The 22,102-nt window shown below is 36.2% G+C and overlaps 1 protein-coding gene across 2 annotated transcripts; it reads left to right on the top strand.

Annotated features, from left to right (window-relative positions):
* The first annotated feature begins 2,100 nt into the window (after positions 1-2,100).
* TUBE1 (tubulin epsilon 1) lies at positions 2,101-21,830 on the top strand. 2 transcript variants are annotated; one of them, XM_065888983.1, is made up of 12 exons: positions 2,109-2,133; positions 2,228-2,301; positions 2,940-2,992; positions 5,470-5,527; positions 9,163-9,278; positions 12,133-12,254; positions 15,458-15,645; positions 15,852-16,027; positions 16,836-16,976; positions 19,779-19,919; positions 20,559-20,733; positions 21,043-21,218. In XM_065888983.1, exons 1-12 carry the CDS (start codon positions 2,109-2,111, stop codon positions 21,199-21,201), a joined length of 1,428 nt encoding a protein of 475 aa, XP_065745055.1. In that variant the 3' UTR covers positions 21,202-21,218. The 2 variants fall into 2 exon arrangements, with proteins under 2 accessions (XP_065745056.1, XP_065745055.1); XM_065888984.1 differs by lacking the exons at positions 19,779-19,919; positions 20,559-20,733 and having other exon boundaries at positions 2,101-2,133; positions 21,043-21,830.
* The last annotated feature ends 272 nt before the right edge of the window (positions 21,831-22,102 follow it).

Consider the following 22,102-nt stretch of genomic DNA (forward strand, 5'->3'; position numbering starts at 1 on the left):
CGTATACTTTGCCTACCCCCCTATGCCAGGAGGTACTGCACAGTTATGTGCAAAGGGAGAGAGTAAAGAATTCAGAGCAATACTCCAATCTACCATACTCTGCTATTCTGTGGGTAAATTCTCCTTGACTTCTTTCCTACTTATCTGAAATCTGCTCTTCCACTCACAGACAGAGTTTGAAAGGTAAATCATATTTTCTTTTTCATTGTGTTTTTATCAGAGGAGGTGTATCAGAGAGAATTCCACGAGAGCTGTGTGTAGCCTTCTGGGTGGCCTGCGTTCTGCTTGCTCTTCTGAAAGTTTGTTGAATATTTTAAATGAGGTTTCAGTCCATCTAATTAGGAGTGCATTCAACTTTAGGATATGTTCAGATATATGACTTCAAGGAAAGTATAAACTCTAAAATGTTTCTTCTGCTTCTACTGAAGTCCTAAAGTGGCTGGTAGGTAAGGTTCTACCTTGACTCTCAAGCAGAATTTCCTCTCAGTCTGATTCTCCCCAGACTGAAGTTTTTAATGAGACTTGTTAGAACTTTCTTAATTTAATTCTGTTCCTATGTATGACCTCTAGGGAGTCATGACTAGGACCTAACCACTGCATGAAGTGTAGAGCTCTGCAGAGGCCAGAATACCAGATGAGCTGGCACCATAGCTCACAGATACAGATCTACTCACAAACTGGACCAAGCTTTGCAAATTTTAGAAGTCCCAGACTTTAGGACTTTAATGTTAAGACCTAAGTGAAGTGTTAGGGGAACCTGACTGCACTTCTAACACTGACTCCATGCTAATAAGCAGTTAAGAGTAAAATCCAGCAAATGCAAAAAATTCTTGACTGAAAGTTACCTATTAATCATAAGATATGTGAGTAATAAGGTGAAAAACATCTAAATGGAAATGTGAGAAAGCCTCAGCCTCATAAACCACCCATTGCAACTTCAAACTTACCAGATATCAGAGATATAGTAACAACTATTATTTGTATTGGTAGGGGAATAAGGTGGTCCAAACAAATATTACAATTCCTATTACCACACATTAGTTGCACATGTAATTTTAACTTTTTTTTGGTGGGAGGAGGCTTCCTAGTATTTTGTAGTTCCTCAGAATTTTTGTGGAAAATATTAATTTTACGAAAAAAGTGCTTGAGTTCTTAATTGAAATCTGGTCTAAATTAATAAGCGTTTACAGTATTTTTCAATGTTTGAAAATTTTAGGAGTTGGTCGTTTTCAGGAATACCTGATTTTTTAATCTCCTCCTCCTTTGTCCCACCTAAACACTGTACATAAATAAAATGCCTAGTTTTAATTTCATTTCTTCCATCAGACTTCTATTTACTTGTCCACACTCTCATCCATTGAATCCTATTACACTTAGCGCCACAAAATCGTCACAATTTTTTGAGTATTTCGTGTGTATCTTCAATCAGATTGTAAGCCTTCTGGAGCTGGATCTATGTCTTAATTTCTTTTGAATCCTGCAGAGGGCCTAGAAGTTAACGTTGGGAGCATACAGCTTCAACATACACTGGTTGGGCCGCTGAAGCGCCATTTTTGTCAATCTGTATAACCACCTAGTTTCGGTTGTACCCTGACACGTCTATTTGTCTGGGGTTTCTTTGTGCTCATCGACATTGTTTTCTATTAGAACAAAGGACTTGTTAAATAGATTAACGCAGCGTCCGGAGGAATCGGAATGAACGGAATTTGACCCACCGCCCCAGGTACTGAGACTGTAAATGAAGACTGAACCTCTGATAGATCCTAAACAGCTTTAAAGACACACGTTTTAAAATCCCACGCCAAAGCCTAGTTACCAGGAGTGACCCGGGCCCCCGGAGCTACAGTTGCTCAGACGTTTACAGGGCAGCGAAGATCTGCTATCGGGAGGACCAGTCGCTATGGTAACGGTGAGACACACGTGCACTTGCTGCGGCCTTCGAACGTAAAATCTTAGCCTAAAGCTAGAGCAGAGCGGAGCTACGGCAGCGACTTGCGGCAGCAGCGTGACTTACGGCCGCCCCGACGCCTCGGAGAGAGCCGTTGGTGGGCAGGAAATACGCAGGCCGGCGCGGGCTCCTGGATGACGCGCGACGGCCGCGCTGCAGCATGACCCAGTCGGTGCTCATACAGGGTAAGCCGCCCCGGGAGGGTGGGGATCCGGTCGCCGCCGAGGCGAGTGGCCTTGTTGCTGCCTAATGTCTATTCTCTTACCTTCCTGGGCGCAGTCGGCCAGTGCGGAAACCAGATTGGCTGCTGCTTCTGGGACCTGGCGCTGAGGGAGCACGCCGCAGTCAACCAGGTACCGTCCCCGCCGCGCGGGAGACCGCCATGCCCTCCTGTCCCCGAGGCTCTTCCAAAAAATAGGAATTAATACTCTGGGAGCTTTTATCTGGCCGATATAAGTTGTATGGGATCTTCTTGGTAAAGGGCAAACTGGTTTTTAAACTTCTGTTGGCGTTAGACACAAGAGTCCAAACGAACACTCGCTGGAGACCTTAGTCTTAAGGTTCCTTAATTCTCAGGGTTGCATCTTTATCAGGGTTCTTGTGAGGAGCAATGAGATAGCATATGTGAAAGTACTTTGTAAAATAGGCATCATGTGTGGCATTATATTCCTTAATTTAACCAGTCAGCTTTTTAAATGATCACCAAGAATACAGGGAAAGCTCTCATTTGATGCACCTGCTCTACAAGTTCTGTGGGGACGCCTTTTCTCAGTACCTTCAGCTGCACTTAATCCATAGATCTCGCGGTATTTGCTCTCCTCTAGATTGGAAGAATCAGTATAAGCATTTTATGATTGTTTGCTTTTTCTCATTGTAGCCGTATGCCGGCCTTTAAAGTATTGTGGGATTATTAAATTAAAAGGACTTCGTTTGGGAAAGAGGCAAAACGTAATCAAGCGCTAATAAATGTGTTTTTTTTTTTTTTTTTTAGAAAGCGATTTATGATGAGGCAATAAGCAGCTTCTTTAGAAATGTGGATACCAGGTAAGATGGGGTTAAAGTCTGTCACATAGCTTAATTATTTTCATGTCAGCAGTTTGGGAGAAAATTCTTGGGAGGATAGTAAAAGCAGTTGATGACTGTAAAGAAGTTGTTTGGCTTTTTTGTTTGTTTTTCTCATTATTGAAAGCATATTGTCATTCTCTTGTCATTAATGGCATTAGGCAGAGCAGGACAACAGGTTTCCTTTTAAAGCCATATGAAGGAATAAAAAGAAACTTTAGTGTGCTTAATTTTAACTTGACCTTGAAATAAAGTTTCACTAAAAGGAATGCTGAAAATTTCCCTGAGAGTGTCTTGTTAGTGCATTTAATAATGGCTGACTTTTGAAAGAACAATACATTGTTTACATTTCTGTGATATTACTTGTGGTCAGGAGTATTTGCTCTACAAATAGAATGTGCTAAAAAGGAGCAAAGCAGTTGTTGTCAGATTAGTTTTGTTTATTTAATAAAGGGTATATGTAAGTATATATCTTTTACCTGAAAGAGTAATTTGACATTCAGGGTGTGTTTCTAAGCTTTTAACGTTAAATCATGAAGTTCATGCATTTTCAAAATGCTTAATAAAACTAAACCTGCTGGGCTTGAACTGAAAAATACATACTTTATATCCAGTTTTAATCTAATAAAGATTTCAGTTCTAGTTTGAATTAGTTGGTTGGGTGTTTGAGGCAGTTATCTCCCTGGGAAGGCTAATTAGGCCCGACTTCCTAAGTGAATTTCAGAGTCTGACCCTCAGGCTTGCAAACTCAGAAACTTGGATGACATCTTGAGAATGGGTCCAGTGCTCTCTAGTACAGGCAGATAAACCAAATTCAGATAGGAAATTACAAAGCAGAAAGTCAATGTAGTCATGGACAGTAGGAGCTATAACTCGAAAAGACTAGACACCCATTTTCTTTCAAAAACACATTCTCTTCTGTAGGAAATCTATCAGGAGAGCTAAGTAATAAAAGGTTACTTAGTGACCATGGAATCAGACCAAGGTAAGTTAGGTGTATTACCTTAATGACTGGTGTTATTTATCTTTATTAATATGGAGATATCTGTCACATAGACTAGATTACCTGTTGTTTGCAAACTAGAACATCTTCTCCCCTACATACTATTAAGGGACTCAAATTTACCTTTGTAATACTTCCTTGTAGGTGGTATTCTAACTAAATCTGTACTTCCATTCCCTCTGTAATACTCCTTTCATTGAATATTACATAGTTAAGACTCAGCTGGAAGCCATTCTCTCTTAATCAGGTGACTTTACCTAACTATTCTCATCTACTCGGTTCGTTTTATAATTTAACCTGAGAGCATACTTATTTCTCCAATATCAAGTTTGAGGAGAAGAGCCTTGGCATCTTGCTCTTCTTTCCAACGTAGTATCAACACATGCAGCATCTGTTCCACAAGTTAGTACAAAAATTCTTTTTCAAAAATAAGACCAAACCTTTGTATATACTTCTTTATTTGAGGAAATTATCATACCTTTTTAATGGCATGATAGGAATTTACCTATACCAGGGGTTGGCAAACCTTTCCTGTAAAGGACCAGATAGTAGATATTTCAGGTTTTGCAGACCATAAAGTCCATATCACATCTCCTTGAGTCTGCCATTGTAGTGTGAATGCAGGTATAGATAGTACATAAACAAATGAGTGTGGCTTTGTTCCAATAAAACTTGTTTTCACAAGTAGCTGGTCAGACTTGGCCTGAGGATTATAGATTATCAACCCCCGACCTATAGCATCATCTATGCTCAATTCAGCTTCCCTTCATATATTCTGTCTTGTAAACTATATTGACTTGTCCACTGTTTGTAGTCATAGATTTAGTTACTTTGGTGACTTATCTTCAACATGAAATTCTAGGAACAGCCTTAGATACTCAACTGTATATAACTAGTATGTTAGTTGATGTGTGTCTGGCTACAACAGAAAGCCTCACTAATGTTGGCTTAAACAATAGATGTATCCAGTTATGTCACATACAAAGAAATCTGTGTTTAGAGACGTGGCCTAAAGACCAAGATACTGTCATATTGTTTCTTGTGTTGGTTTTTTGTCCTCATGTTTTTTTTACTTCATAACCATAAAATGACAGCCTCCACTGCCAGGAATCCCATCCAGATTCGTGTTCAAGGTAGGAAAAAGGACCAACTGCATCTGGTCCTTTTTATCACAAAGCTTCCCAGAATATCTCCTTTTTATTTCATTACCCAGAACTGGATTACATGACCAGCCCAAACTACAAAGAAAGCCAGGGAAATAAGTACCTCACTTTTTCAGCCTATTGGGAGGTGGGTAAGGGAGAAGGAGATTACGAATGGCTTCTTTGTTGCCTTTTGTGTCTGCCTCACTTGGCCTATAAGTAGCTTTACTGTGTGAATAGAAGTTAACTTTATTACCTGATAGCACTATTAGCATGGAAGATCTTATGACCTTTTCTCATCTTTTATCTTTCAGAGTGGTTGGTGATGGTGGCAGTATTTCCAAGGGGAAAATTTGTTCTTTAAAAGCACGAGTAAGTCTTATACACTTGGATTCTTACATTGCATGTGTTTTTAAAATAACTCTACTTCCGTAACTATCATAAGAATAAAATTTTAATTTAACTTCTCAAAATAAAAAAAAGGTATTTGCTAAGCCACATTTAATATAAATATAATTAAGCAGACATTTGTGTCTCCATGAAACTTTAGGGGGAAAATTTTGTGCTTAAAATTTTGTGTGTAAAATTTTGTGTAAAGCACAAAAGTAAAATTTTGCGCTTACTACATATTTGGCATTTTTTCTAAATGTTTTAGGGGAAATATATGTCTAGATAAATGATAACAAAAGCTTTTATTAACTCTAAGCCTAAAATACATTTTAATGAAGGTTAATTTTCATATAAAAATGATGAAAGGTTTATTTGCACCAGAGTTACTATTCCCAGTACAAAGCATAGATTCAACCACATTCTAGTGAATACATAACATAACCATGTAAGACCTCCTGAACAAAAATACTTCTAGTCAATAGCCCATATTTAGTCTTAATCTCATTGCAGTTAACACTTCTCTTCTTTGATTGTGTCTCTGCAACAAACTGCTTTTTCCAACTGTTGATCAGTAATGTTTGACTGTGACAGAAAAGAAAGGCAGTTTTGGTGCTGTGGAAGTAATTGAGATGATAAGGATCAGACCGGGAGTAGTGGCTGAAAAAGTAAAGAGCAGTAGTGTTGTAGTACCTGGGAACCATCACCTTGTATCTGTGGTCTCCAGTGTCCTTGGGAAACAAATTTAGGGCAGAGACTATGCGCTTGTAGTCTGTTAGGATAATTGATTAACATTTGGTATAGTTCATGCCTTGGAGAGTGCTAACATCCCAATCCAAATCTTGCTCAGAGATAAAGAAACATTGACATTTCCTAGACCACTCCAAATTTGAGCTCTTTCCCACCACCCTACCAGTGAGCAAGTTGGGAAATGGAGGAAACACTGCTGGAAGAGAATAAATCAGCATGTTTCTATAGCCTTTGGCTTTTTTCCTAGAAGGCTCTGATCACTGAAGAGTCTAGGCTTCAAAAGATAATTTGGTGGCTGGGTTCCTCCACTGTGTTAATAGGCAAACACTCAGAATTTTGTAAATCCTGTGTTACAATTAAGGGGAAGCTGAAGGGCCTAAAAGCTATCACCAGGTAGCTCTGGAAGAAAATAATAAACATCGAATCTTGGAAGTTGTGACTCCAGGTCTTGGATGGCTAAGTGAGGAATCCAGAATAATTCCTTGTAATTGTAATTAATTTCCTATGGAAAAACAAATCAGAGGTCTTATGTGACTAAGGAAAGATTGAAAGAGTTACAGACTGTCAGGGTTTAATGCTAAGTGACTATGACAGTGATGATTCTCTCAAAACTGACTTCAGGAGGTGCTTGAATGTCAGTTTGTATTCTGTATTCCCCTTCCTTTGCCTGATTGCAAAGTAATTGAAAGCATGACTTAAATATGTTTAATCTTCCACAAATCATCTCAGTAAGTCTATTTTGGAACAAGGACAGTAGAAGCTAATTTTGTTCTTTTTTGTAATCTTACACAACAGTGAAATCCCTCTTACATGGTTGATCAGGTGTTAAAGTCAGCATTTAAGATAAAAATTGCATATTATCAAAAATATCCTTGAAAATCCCTAAAATTGCCAAGAAATGACCCTGTATAGTCCTGTGTATGTATATTGATGCTGTATTTAAAGGAACACATTTATAAAACAGAATTTTACAGTCTTTCTAATATACCACTGTAATATGATGATATAACATGTGATATTACTCAGCCATAAAAAGAAACGAAATTGAGTTATTTGTAGTGAGGTGGATGGACCTAGAGTCTGTCATACAGAGTGAAGTAAGTCAGAAAGAGAAAAACAAATACCGTATGCTAACGCATATATATGGAATCTAAAAAAAAAAAAAAGGTCATGAAGAACCTAGGGGCAGGATGGGAATAAAGACACAGACATAGAGAATGGACTTGAGGACACGAGGAGGGGGAAGGGTAAGCTGGGACAAAGAGAGTGGCATGGACATATATACACTACCAAATGTAAAACAGCCAGCTAGTGGGAAGCAGCTGCATAGCACAGGGAGATCAGCTCGGTGCTTTGTGACCAACTAGAGGGGTGGGATAGGGAGGATGGGAGGGAGACGCAAGAGGGAGGGGATATGGGGATATATGTATATGTATAGCTGATTCACTTTGTTATATGGCAGAAACTAACACACCATTGTAAAGCAATTATACTCCAATAAAGATGTTTAAGGAAAAAAAGTGGTATGCTATCATACAATTAGAAATATATTTCTAAAGTACTGTGTAATAATATTTTAATTGCCAGCTTACAGTAGCGTACTTAATTACACAAATAATTGAATTCACAGAATTTAAATGGGCATAAATTGTGACTTCACTGTAGTCAGTACTCAGTAAGTGTCAAACTTGACTGTCTCCCTTTGATAAAATAATAGAGCATAGAGTTTGGTGGTTAAGAGTGAAGATTCTGCAGCCAGGCTAGCCAGGTTTGAATCAGCTCTACCACTTCCTAGCTGGGTGATCGCAGCCAAGTTATTTAACTTTTCTAGGCCTCAGTTTCCTCATGTGTAAACTGGGAGTAATTACAGTACCTATGCATAGGGTTGTGAGGATTAAATGGGGTGATACATGTACAGTGGCATGTAGTAAGTGCTTAATGTTACATGCTCACCAGCACTGAAAAAGCCCATAAATCAAACACTTTCTCTGTGACACTGAATCAAAGGCTTAGGTTAAAGGGTACCCTAACATCATTTCAGATTACTTTTTTCAGCTTTGCTTTTTTATTTATTTAACTCTATTTTACTCTTTCATTCTTCTTCCTCAGTGTAGAAAATATAGAAAGTAAAGTACAAAACAGTGGGGACAGAGGGTATATAATTCTACTGCCAAACTATCTCTGCTTACATTTTGCTGTATTTCCATCCAGTCTTTTCTATTTGTCTTTCCATAGCTAATTTTATATTTTATTTTCTCATTTTCTTCTTAGTAATAGAGGTTATCTCCCATGTCAATAAAGTTTGTGATATTTAGTGAGTTTGTGAATTTAGATTGTGAGTTACTTAGGGGAAGGGACACTGTTGTCATCTTTGACATCTATCCGGTGCCTTGGCTTTGCATGTAATAGTAGTTTACTGATTTGATTTGGACAGTTTTCGGCTGTGATTCATAAAGAGCAGCATGGTTATTCCTAGTGACCAAATACATTAATGAACCCTACATTTATTGAGAACTGTTTCTGGTTAAGGTTACCTTCTAAACTTCTGAGACCTTGTTCTCAAGAAATTTATAGTCACATAAGCATATAAATAAAAGAATTTTTAGAAAATCAGAGAGAATTATTCAGTTCCTTTTTTTCCCTCTTATTCTTAGGGTAAGAATTTAGAATCCATCTTTTCATTGGATTCCACATTTGGAGCAGAGTGAAATTATTTTTTAAGTTTTATAACAGACTGCACAAAGAGAGTCAAAGATTTGATCAAACTTAAACTATAAAAAGAACAATGCAACTTCAAGCTCAAAAATTCTTTTTATTTACAGAGTGACTAAAGAAAAATATGCTAATTACATTTTATTTGTCTTTCTCAGGCTGTCTTGATTGACATGGAGGAAGGGGTAGTAAATGAAATTCTTCAGGGACCATTGAGAGATGTATTTGATAGTAAGCAGCTCATCACTGATATTTCTGGCTCAGGGAATAATTGGTGAGAATATGCTGGATGTAAAAATTAAATGTCATCTGAAAAAAATGAGGAATCTTTCCTTTATTCTGATAGGTCCTGCTGACATGAAAGTAAGATACTTGCCATACCTAACTCTAGGCCTTTCAGCCCATCATCTTTTCCTTGATACATGATGGTGTTCACAATGCTTGGAAGCCATCTGTATCCTAGTTGTTTCTCTTTTTTTTGAAAAAGATGAATCATGAAAAATTGATTTACTAAATTTCTCGTAATTTGATTCTTGCATAACTGCTAAGTAGTGACAAAAGTTGTATTTTTTTTGATATGTAGTTCCACATTTATATATTCTATAGAATTCTTCACTTGTCCATAAAGATACAAATGAAAGATTGTTCACTGAAACATTGTTTTTAACATCAGATAATACTCAACAGGGGCTTGTTTAAATCAATTATAGTATATCCATACAATGGAAAATCATGCAACTCTTATAAAATGTAACAAATCTGTGGGCTTCCCTGGTGGCACAGTGGTTGAGAGTCCGCCTGGCGATGCAGGGGACACGGGTTCGCGCCCCGGTCCGGGAAGGTCCCACATGCCGCGGAGTGGCTGGGCCCGTGAGCCATGGCCGCTGAGCCTGCGCGTCCGGAGCAACGGGAGAGGCCACAACAGTGAGAGGCCCGCATACTGAAAAAACAAAACAAAACAAAACAAAAAATGTAACAAATCTGTATGGAAATTTTCTAACATTTTAAAAATCAGAAGTATTAAGGCACGGAACAATGTGGCTAGCATACTAATTTGTATATGAAAACCCTTACCTTTTTCTTTTTAACATCTTTATTGGAATATAATTGCTTTACATTGTTGTGTTTCTGCCGTATAACAAAGTGAATCAGCTATACGTATACATATATCCCCATATCTCCTCCCTCTTGTGTCTCCCTCCCATCCTCCCTATCCCACCCCTCTAGTTGGTCACAAAGCACCAAGCTGATCTCCCTGTGCTATGCAGCTGCTTCCCACTAGCTGGCTGTTTTACATTTGGTAGTGTATGTATGTCCATGCCACTCTCTCACTTCGTCCCAGCTTACCCTTCCCCCTCCCCGTGTCCTCAAGTCCATTCTCTATGTCTGCGTCTTTATTCCCGTCCTGCCGCTAGGTTCCTCAGAACCTTTTTTTTTGTTTTTTAGATTCCATATATATGTGTTAGCATACGGTATTTGTTTTTCTCTTTCTGACTTACTTCACTCTGTATGACAGACTCTCGGTCCATCCACCTCACTACAAATAACTCAATTTCGTTTCTTTTTATAGCTGAGTAATATTCCATTGTATATATGTGCCACATCTTCTTTATCCATTCATCTGTTGATGGACACTTAGGTTGCTTCCATGTCCTAGCTATTGTAAATAGTGCTGCAGTGAACATTGTGGTACGTGAGGCTTTTTGAATTATGGTTTTCTCAGGGTATATGCCCAGTAGTGGGATTGCTGGGTCACATGGTGGTTCTATTTTAGTTTTTTAAGGAACCTCCATACTGTTCTTCATAGTGGCTGTATCAAATTAAAAGTTGTAAGTATTTTTATAAACTGTTCTCTTACCTATAGTATTTGACTCTGTCAAAGTTTTCCCATCAGTCAGATTTAATAGAATTGATAGAGATGCAAGCCAGACCAGTGTCCCAGCATTCAAGGTCAGTCTGAGGCTATATTTGGCCCTTAAATATATAATGGTCTCTTCTCCTTAATGGGAAAAAAGCTCCAACAGTGATCATTTTAAAGTTTACATTGACACTGGTTTTGCTGTTTTTTAAAAAGTAGGTAGGTTCTTGTTTGCCAATCTAATATTTGTTATTTAAATTATTTGCAGTTAGTCCCTCAGGTTTATAATGTGTAATATTGTGTAATTTTACTAAAGCATGAATTTGAGTCTTGTGTTCTGGGAGACTTATTTGGGGAGAACCAGTCACTAAAATAAGTGAGTCCACCTAACCATCCAACCAGCTTTCTCTAATTGTCGTATAACTTATTCTGCAACTTTTGAGTTACACCTGACTACATGTTGTGTGGAAATCATTCTTACATTTCAATTCATCATAATAATACTTGCAAATTTGGGCAACCAAAAAGGCTTGCAGAGCCTCATGAATATCAGTTTTCTACTGTGTGGCATTTCATCTAGTAATAACATGATATGACCAATATTTTTTTCATGTTTTAAACCAAAGTAGGTCAGTTTAAAATTTTTTATTTTTATGTCTTTCTAGTTGACCACATTCTGCTTTTTAATACATGAAAGACAGTGCAATCAGTTTACTTTCAATGAAGATGAGAAAAAACTAACTAAAAACTTGTTTTGTTGTAATTATACCTTAAGAGCAGATAAATTTTAAAAACCATAGTTTAGGGCTTCCCTGGTGGCACAGTGGTGGAGAGTCCGCCTGCCAATGCAGGGGACACAGGTTTGTGCCCTGGTCCGGGAAGATCCCACGTGCCGCAGAGCGGCTGGGCCCGTGAGCCATGGCCACTGAGCCTGCACGTCTGGAGCCTGTGCTCCGCAACGGGAGAGGCCACAGCTGTGAGAGGCCCGTGTACTGCAAAAAAAAAAAAAAACATTTTAATATCCATTGATAATGAACTATTTTATCAGGATATTTGAGGATTATAGGTATATATATTTGTTAAATTATCTTCCTATATCCTTGAGATATCATAATATGATTTATTGATGTTAAACAGGAATAGAATTTACTTACTACAGTAAAAATACTTTTTGAAGCTTATCTATAGTCTTTTCATTTAGTTCAGAAATAATAAAATCTTGAAATAATAAATGCAAGGATTTTTTTTAATCTATATTCTTTTTTTCCAGGGCTGTGGGTCACAAAGTGTTTGGCAGTCTTTATCAGGAACAGATTTTAGAGAAACTCAGAAAGTCAGCAGAGCACTGTGATTGTTTGCAGTGTTTTTTTATAATACATTCCATGGGAGGAGGTAAAATTATTTATTCATTTGTCTATAACAATGTGAAAATGCAAGTGAGAATTCATGTTGCCAACATGTCTTGTTTTCAGACCTTTGCTTAATAAATACAGAACTATTAAGAATTAAGAGTATGAATGTATGTACATAACAGCTTTTTATCTTAAATTTTTGTCAAATTGTGTCACTCTGACCATTTTTTAAAATTTAAACCCTTTTAAACAGTCAGTAGAAATGAATCTGAAAAAATTTTTTCTTTTATCTTTAGTAGAAGGTAGATTTCAATATAAGCTTTTTGGGAATGCTGCCTTTCTCCTAAGAGCTTGCTTGTGCAGTATCATATGCTGACTAGAACTAAGTATTTGTGGCATATTCATAGATACGTTTGCAAAAGAATATCAGTACCCTTTCTTTAACCACCTTCAATACTTTCTTGTGTCCAATAAGAGAAATAAGTAAAAGAAATCCTCTTAGTCAACTCCCTTAAATCATTCCTTACATGGTAATTAATCACCTTGACCTAGAATAAATGATCTGCATTGCTTTCTTTCCCAGGGAAGCCTGTACCTTGCAAGTGAAGTATTTTGCTCCCCTGTTCCATGAAGTAGAAACATATCATAATTTGATAATTTCAAAAGAGAATTAGCCTATTTTAAAAGAAAACTTTGCCATGCTTTTTTCCTCCAAGCTGAGATTGCATTTTTATAGTCAGCAGGTTATGTACAGTTGACTTTCTTATACATATCTGTTATTCATTATGATAGCATTTGAAAATTAAAGTTAAAATTGCTATGAAACCATGCCTTTAGAAGACCATCATAATCATTAATTAAGAAACTAATTTTCAGGGCCTCCCTGGTGGCGCAGTGGTTGAGAGTCCGCCTGCCAGTGCAGGGGACGCGGGTTCGTGCCCCAGTCCGGGAAGATCCCACATGCCGTGGAACTGGTAGGCCCGTGAGCCATGGCCGCTGAGCCTGCGCTCTGCAACGGGAGAGGCCACAACAAGTGAGAGGCCACGTACCGCTAAAAAAAAAAAAAAAAAAAAAAAAAAGAAACTAATTTTCTTTATACTGGTATAATTAACCTGCAGATTTTGAGTAAGTTTTCGAAAAAAACCAATTTGATTTATAGTTCATTATGGTGCTTTTTATATATCCCTCCATTACTCAGAATCTCAGTAGACTGTACTTTATTCATAATGCACTGAAAATGGCAAAAATACTTTAAATAATAATGAAGGCTAAAAATGAAGTCTTTTCCCACATCTAATCCCTAATCTCTCTCCTCACAGATAATCAAGTTTGCCAGTGTCTGTCCTTCCAGATATTTCCTGTGCCCATTGTGTGTGTTTTTACATAAACAAGATCATGAAATACATACTATCCTGTAATGTTTTCACTTTAAATCTTTCCTGAACATCTTTCATCAGCTCTGTCCAATTGTGAGAATATGTAATAATTTTTAAAGTCAGTTCCTCATTGATGGATGTCGAGTTATTTATGGTTTTTAGCTACTACATAAAATTCCCAGCGAACATCTGGTACCTATATCTTTGTTCATTTGTGCCACAATAGCTGTAGGCAGTATTCCTAGAAATGAAAGTGGAACCAAAGAAAATGTACATTTTAAGTTTGGGTTGATATTACTAAATAACCTTCCTACATTATTGCATCAATCCGTATGATTAGCAGCAATTTATAAGAGTTTATTTCTGGGCTTCCCTGGTGGCACAGTGGTTGGGAGTCCGCCTGCCAATGCAGGGGACGTGGGTTTGTGCCCCGGTCCCGGAGGATCCCACGTGCCGCGGAGCGGCTGGGCCTGCGCGTCCAGAACCTGTGCTCCGCAACGGGAGAGGCCACAGCGGTGAGGGGCCTGCGTACCGCAAAAAAAAAAAAAAGTTTATTTCCCGACACTGTCACCAACGCTGAGTATTATGAGACAAAATCTGTCTAATACAATATGTTCAAAATTATATTGCTTTAATTTGCATTTTTTAATTAGAGAAAAGGTTGAGCATCTTTACATCTTTTTGCCATTTGATTTATTTTGAGTTACAATTTATATCCTTTGCTCATTTTTCCATTGCATTATTCATATTTTTTTGTTGTTGATTTGTGACCCTCTTTATTAAAGAAATTTAGTCCTCCATCATGTTTGAAGATTTTTTCTCAGTTTGCCTTTTTATTTTGTTTGTTTTTATATATACATAGAGAGAGGGGAGTTTTGTTTATTTTTAATGGAATCAAAACTATCTTCTATAATGGCTCTGGTTTTTTATAATACTTAGAAAGTCCTCATTAAAGATTAACCCAAAAAATCTCCCTCGTTTTTTTTTTTTTTTTTTTTTTTTTTGCGTTACGCGGGCCTCTCACCGTTGCAGCCTCTCCCGTTGCGGAGCGCAGGCTCAGCGGCCATGGCTCACGGGCCTAGCCGCTCCGCTGCATGTGGGATCTTCCCGGACCGGAGCACAAACCCGTCATCATAGCCTTTTAATATTTATCCAAATGGGGTTAGAGCATTATTGGCTTATAAACGTTTTCTCATCTGGACAGCAAGAAATACGTTTTATATTACAAACCAACACACACACAAACATACCCAAACTAAAACAAAAGATTATTTACCCACACTATATGTGACATACTAATATTTCTGCGTTTCATTTAAGAAGAGAAAATACTGGTCCTAACCTTATAAATTAGTTTCATAGCCCACTGATGGTTTACAAGCCATAGTTTGAAAAGCACCAGGGTAAAGGATTCCAGTTTTCTCTCTTTCAGTTCTTAAAAATATCTGAATTTATATATATGTAACTGTGTGTCAGAAAATTACCTTAATGAAATTCTTAGAGTTTCTGCTTTTAGATAGATAGTAAAAAGGTTTCCTCTTTGAAACTTTTGTAAATTCAAGTTGCATTTTTTACTCTTCAGTCAGTTCTTTTGACATCATAGAGATATAACTTGAATGTAAAAAAGTGTAAAATATAGAAAGGCCTCTCATCATCACAGTCAGACCCAGAGGTTGAATTCATGACTTTAAGTCTCACTACCTATATTGTCTTCATTTCTTTATCTGAAATTAATTAGTTAATATATAATCACAGGAATAAGTTGAAAATTGTATGTCTTTAATACATAGGTTTTTAACACAAAAACAGAATTCCGTTATATTCTGAACCATTTATGCTGTTTTCTTTTTGAAATCTTAATCTTCAGGAACAGGATCTGGACTTGGCACATTTCTTTTAAAGGTGCTTGAGGATGAATTCCCAGAAGTATACAGATTCGTGACTTCAATTTATCCTTCTGGTGAAGATGATGTCATAACCTCGCCTTATAATAGCATGTTGGCAATGAAGGAACTTAACGAGCATGCAGACTGTGTGTTGCCCATTGACAACCAAGTAAGAAATGGCATTGTAATATGTATACATTCAATCCTGTGTTATGCTTATGTGTGTACGTGAAACAGTCTCTTCACTTTTCAGCCTTCCCATCTAAGAGAAAAAATAAGTTTAAATTGCTTTTTTTTGTCTTTTTCTTCCTGGTAGAATGTCATTTATATCCTCTCTTCTTAATCGCTTCTCTCCCAATATTTTTCCCTTAAAAGTCTTTATTTGACATCATTAGCAAAATTGACCTCATGGTGAATTCTGGAAAGTTGGGTACAGCTATAAAGCCAAAGAGTCTGGTTACTTCAAGTGCTGGAGCTTTTAAAAAGCGGCAGGAGAAACCATTTGATGCAATGAACAACATTGTGGCAAATTTGCTGCTCAACCTAACAAGGTAATCCGTTTGACAGTGTACTTAAGGGCAGTTAAAAAATTTCCCTTGCTTTTGATAATGTTTTGCAGTAGCATTTTTTAGTTATTCTGAGTTGTAGAAGCTTTTTTAAAAACTTTATTTAAAATAAAGATTTTAGTTTGTCTAGTGTTTTCAGATCTTGGAGTAATAGGCCAGAATTTTATTTTCTCTGACTCCAGAGGAGCATATTTTTTTCCCCAGGTACGTTCCATGGAATATTAACAGATGTTAAATGGTAAAGGGTTTTGAAGGAGATACACTTGAGAAACACTTGGTTAGACAAAAACAAACTTGGTTGTTTTTTTTTTTTGCTGCGAAATGTCTTAACCTTTTAAACCAGCTAATCTATACCTCTTTATTAGCTGGTCCAAAATATTTCTTCGACTTTGATCTAAAAAATTGCTTTGGCATTATTATATTCCAAATTGTAGAGCATGTAAGCAAATCCCAGGAGAATTTAGTAAGGTTTATAGAATAAATAACTGTTGAACTGTATGTATTTAATTCAATCTAAAGTCTGTTTTAAGTAAGATTTTTATGTAGGTAATTAGCAACTGTAGAGTAGTTACACTTCAGATAATCCTGAAATAAGAATTGCTGTAGATGTTATGTTATATTTTGATTATCTTTATACACGATGTTCATGATACTAAATTTCACTAATACAGAAAAAAAGAGCATATATTCTCTAATGGAGTACAGCATACGAAAAGATGTAGGAAAGTGCCTGCTGACTAAATCAAGCTACATTAAGTTAAATATTTTTCATGCTTTAATGTTAATTTTTTAGCTCTGCAAGGTTTGAAGGATCCCTTAATATGGACCTTAATGAAATCAGCATGAATTTAGTTCCTTTTCCTCAACTGCATTATCTTGTGTCAAGCCTAACACCTCTGTATACACTGGCAGATGTTAACATTCCTTCTCGAAGGTAAGATGTAGTAACTTTATTCCAATTACTTGAGGGCTCAAATTACTTTAAAAACAAACACATTTTTAAGAGAAAAGTTTATAATAACTAGTTATTTCTTCATACCATTTTCTTTGTGAGAATTATATAAAATATAGGTGATGACAGCCATTTTTCCATTAAGTGAATGGTTCCTTGTTTAGAAGTCATTGTTTAAAAATGTCAGTATTAAACTATTTGAAATTAAATCTAATAACTAAATTTTTAAGCTTATGAAAATTAATAAAGATATAATTTTTATTGAAAAAGATTTAAAGGCTTTGAAGTCTGATGTACTTAAATATGAATGCTAATTCTATCATTTACTAGCTACAGAACCTTGGGCAGGTGACGAACTTTTAGTTTTTCTCATCTTTAAAAATGAGAGTCAGAGTACCTACCTCATAAGCTTGTTGGTATATTAAATAAGAGTATCTTTTAAAGCTCTTACCCCAGTCTAGCACCATAGAGGGTTTACAGATATTACTCTATTATAGCTATTATGTATCACTTCCAGGACACCTTGTTTTATAACTGTGTCATTTTTAAGCATAAAACTTACATCAATTTACTTAACAAAAATGTAGTTGAAACATACTCTTATCATATACAGTGATGATGAGCTTGAACAGGTCACACTGACATTCACAGTTGACTGAGGGAAAAGGTCTTGTCAAACTCTGCTAGAGGAAATTATGTAAATGATAAAGTAAAAACTAGATTACAGATCTTTTTAATAGTTTAAATTTTGGCAACATAATTCTATACTGTGGGAATGTCACAGTAATACTGATTAACTCCTATTTGAGCAAGTAACAAGTAACTGACTATGCCAACTAATAGGTGCGGTCTCTTTGTGGGATGCTGATGAGCTTAACAAGTTAAGTGACTTGCATAGTTTATTGAACATGGAAATCAATCATTAAATGACTGCTTTTATTATCAGCCCAGCATATTAAAAATGAGTATATTTAGTAAAAGGTACACCTTTAATGTGAACACATAGAATGTAACTTGGTGCTAAACTATTTACTGTACAGTAGTGATTATCCAGACATTTAAAGTTACTCCTTAAAAAAATAAAGACATGTAATTTCTAATTAAATTCAGCATAATTCTGCTTGGTGTGTGTGTGTGTGTGTGTATACATTTTTTTTTTCTTTTTGGTTGTGCTGGGTCTTAGTTGTGGCAGGTGGGCTCCTTAGTTGCAGCTTACCAGCTCCTTAGTTGTGGCATGCAAACTCTTAGTTGCAGCATGCATATGGCATTTAGTTCCCCGAACAGGGATTGAAACCAGGCCCCCTGCATTGGATGCGCGGAGTCTTAAGCACGGTGCCGCCAGGGAAGTCCCGTGCTTGGTATATTTTGATAAAAATAATAGTGTCAACATTTAAAATGTTTATTTATATATTTATAGCTTGTTGCAGGTTTGTTCTGTAAGGAAACTTAAGAATGTTAGACTCTTAAGGAACTTATCACAGTGTTCTTTCTAGCTTTGTGGGGGTTTTCCTTTTTTATTTTCTTTTTGCTTCTACTGTACTATAGGTATTTCAAAGGCTGCCATATCCACATATGGACACGTTTATCCTTGAGCAAATAGTAAATTGTTTTTAAATTGTACTATTAAAAGGCACAGTTTTAAGACTAATTTCTTATTAGTAGTTTACAAACAACTGAGAATGGTTTTTGGATGTGCTTCATATTAATAAACGTCATCTAGTCCATTTTTATCCATGAAAATGACAAAGCACATATTAGAGTGTGTATATTAAATTCCTTGTTTGTAATGTAAAGAGAAATATCCCCATAACTATAAATAGCTCCTTGCTAGTTTTTATTTTTTTTTTGACAAAAGAATGAGTGTGCCTACTTGTTGTATAGTGGTTCTTAACCTTTTCTGGGTTTCCTTGACTTCATAAAAATGCCCAAAAACACATCCCCCCCAGAAAAAATCCCCCAAAGCTCACCATCCACTAAGAGAGTCCTCTATCCTTCTTACTGTAGAAGAATCAGGATAGAATGTAAGCTCCATTAGAGTCGGAAATTGTTGTTGTTGTTCACTGCTGGGTCTCTTGCACCTAGAATAGTGTCTGGCACATAATAGGCGTTTAGTAAATATCTCCTGAATGAATAGGCAGCATAGTGTAATGCATCTAATATGACCCCACACTGGGGTCATATTAAAGGCCTAGGAGCCTGCGTATTATTAGATATATCTTCCTCTCTTTAGAGGAATGATAAAAGAATGAAGTTAAAAGACTTCATTCACTTAAAAGCCTCCCTTTTCAGGAATAGTAGTATAGAGTAGTGTCTTTTTTGGAGAGCCTAACATTGTCCTTTGATAGCTTCCTCATTATTCCTAAGTAATTTATGATATATTTTATAGACAAAGTAATCTTAATGTAGTAGGTTTTTAATTAGTTTTGATAGTTCTGATACTACGAAGTAGATAAGCATACTGAACTAAGTAAAAATGACACAATTTTCAGAAATTAGTACTACATAGAGCTCACTAATGATGTAGTCAATATTTTGTAGCTACCTGAAATCAGGTATATATAAAATATATTGCAGAAGCTTTTTATTCCCCTAAAAAAAAATATTGCGTGATTTTCTCTCATATTTATCCAGATTGCTTTGAGGAAATGATAGCTGAGATTCAGAATGTATTTGTGTGTGAAGTTTATTTACCTGTAGATGACTGTCTTTTCATTTTATAGTTACACATAGAAGAAAGATGTAGTACAGTATTTTGTATAAACAGTGACTGTCTCATTGTTTTAGGTTGGATCAGATGTTTTCAGATGCCTTCAGTAAAGATCACCAGCTAATTCGAGCTGACCCCAAACATAGTCTCTACCTCGCCTGTGCCCTCATGGTTAGAGGAAATGTACAGATTTCTGATCTTCGCAGAAATATTGAAAGGTTCAATTTTATATTTTTCAAGATAATATTATGTGTACTGTTTGTTACAGTGTAGCATGTAGTTAAGAAGCACTGTGAACTTAATTGAACTGTGACTTTGAGCAAGCTACTTAGCCTCTCTGAGCCTATTTTCCTCAAATGTAGAATAAGAATAATAATAGTACAGAGTTGTTATTTATGTTAATTATGTTATGCACATTAAATGATGAGATGTTATTTTCTGAAAATGTTCAGGAAATTTAGCTATTGTTATTGTTTTTATTGCCACCGCTACTACCACTACACTGCTTCTAAGTTTGTTTTACTATTTGACAGTCTTATTTTTTAGGAAAACTGCTCTATTGAATTACAAAGTAAGGAAAATTATAATACCTTCATTTCTTTTCATCCCCAGACTTCTAACGTTAAGGAATGTGTTTCTAGCTTCTTGAATCACCATTACGGCCAATTTAATGTCCCTTAGTTCACTGTTAGACTGTACCATAATACTGCTAGTATTAAAAAATAGGTAACTTACATTATATACTAAGCACTTAGAATGGTACCATTAGTAATGTCCCAGTTTAACTAATGTGAGCTGCCATAATATGGCAGATATTTTAGTACCTTAATTCTTACCTTTGAGTTTTTGCATCTCAGATTAAAACCTTCTCTACGGTTTGTCTCCTGGAATCAAGAAGGCTGGAAGACCAGCCTGTGCTCAGTACCTCCTGTGGGCCATTCCCATTCATTATTAGCTTTAGCAAACAACACATGCGTGAAGCCTACCTTCACAGAACTGAGAGAGAGATTCACGAGGCTCTACAGAAAAAGGGTAATTATCAGTACACCTTTTTAACTACATGTGTTTATTTTGGCTATTTAAGATGTGTGCTCAAGAATTAAAGTAACACAAATCAGGTGTGATCCTGCCTGCTATATCTTATACCTGTGTATTGATTATAACTGAAGAGGAGAGGCTTACTCAGACTCCAAATGAGAAATCTCATGGGTTTATAGGATTTAGATTCTCATTTTTCTTGTAAAGCTGAGTGTGAACTATCATTTTAATATGAATATTTACATTATAGTTGTATTAAATTTCCTGAAAATGGTCAAGATCATTCAGTTTTTTTATTTATAGGCTCATCTTCATCACTATCTACAAATTGAAGGGATGGAGGAAAGCTGTTTCACAGAAGCCCTGTCATCTTTATCAGCACTCATACAGGAGTATAACCAACTGGATGCCACAAAAAGCATGCCTGCAGAGGAGTTACCTAGACTAAGCGTAGCTGTGTGAAAAAGAAACCCCAAAGATACAATTTCTTTTTCTTAATTTCACATTTTTTGTCCCCTTACCTTTCTATTTTAGAATTTTTGTGATTCAGAAAGGCTGATTTGTGTTTTTCATATTGGGAAGTTTTTGTCTTTGGAGTAGTTTCCATTTAATCACAGTTTGTTGATGATCCCACTGTGTGAAATTAGCCAAGTCCTAGTGCCTTGACTTTAAACATCTGTCTTCCAAAAAGTCGTGTTTTCTAAAATTGAGAGAACAGAGTTCTTCAACATTTTATTTTATTTATAGTCTCATATGTAGGCATTTATACAGAGATAATGTCTTCAATAAGTCTTGTACAGATATATTTTTTATATTTATTTATAATTTATGTCTTCACATTCTGTTTAAATTCTCCTAACTCTTTAAAAGTAAATACGGGAGTAGAAGAACACAGTATAAATATTTCTATGTAATACCCACTAACTTCAGGAATAGATTTTATTACATTTCTTCTTTGGGTAACCACTTGTTTGCACTCAAAAGAATCACAATTTACAATTATTTTAACTTGTATTAAATTATTTTTAAATATAATAGTTTTTTTATCAAACCAGTTAATTTTGTAACAATAAATGTCCATGTTTTTAAACCATGCTACTTATCAGTTTTGCTTGTCCCTTTTTTTTTTTTTGGGCCATGCCACATTGCATGTGGGATCTTAGTTCCCCAGCCAGGGATCAGACCTGCACCCCTTGCATTGGGAGTGCGGAGTCTTAACCAACCACTGAACTGCCAAAGAAGGCCCACTTGTTACTATTTATACAAGCAAACAGAACATTACTAAGCTTGATATCCTCTTTGAAACTTTGCAGTAAATGACTAATAGTCTAGTGAAAGTGTTCCAGTTACTATAAATCTCCAG

This window comes from Phocoena phocoena, chromosome 12, assembly GCF_963924675.1.
Source record: "Phocoena phocoena chromosome 12, mPhoPho1.1, whole genome shotgun sequence".
Taxonomy (NCBI): domain Eukaryota; kingdom Metazoa; phylum Chordata; class Mammalia; order Artiodactyla; family Phocoenidae; genus Phocoena; species Phocoena phocoena.

Bases quoted from the DNA above. Each gene is read 5' to 3' on its own strand.
- TUBE1 (XM_065888983.1), top strand. From the start codon at position 2,109: ATGACCCAGTCGGTGCTCATACAGG. The intron at 9,279-12,132 runs GTGAGAATATGC...CTTTTTTTCCAG, and splicing joins TCTGGCTCAGGGAATAATTG to GGCTGTGGGTCACAAAGTGT. The intron at 16,977-19,778 runs GTAAGATGTAGT...TCATTGTTTTAG, and splicing joins GTTAACATTCCTTCTCGAAG to GTTGGATCAGATGTTTTCAG.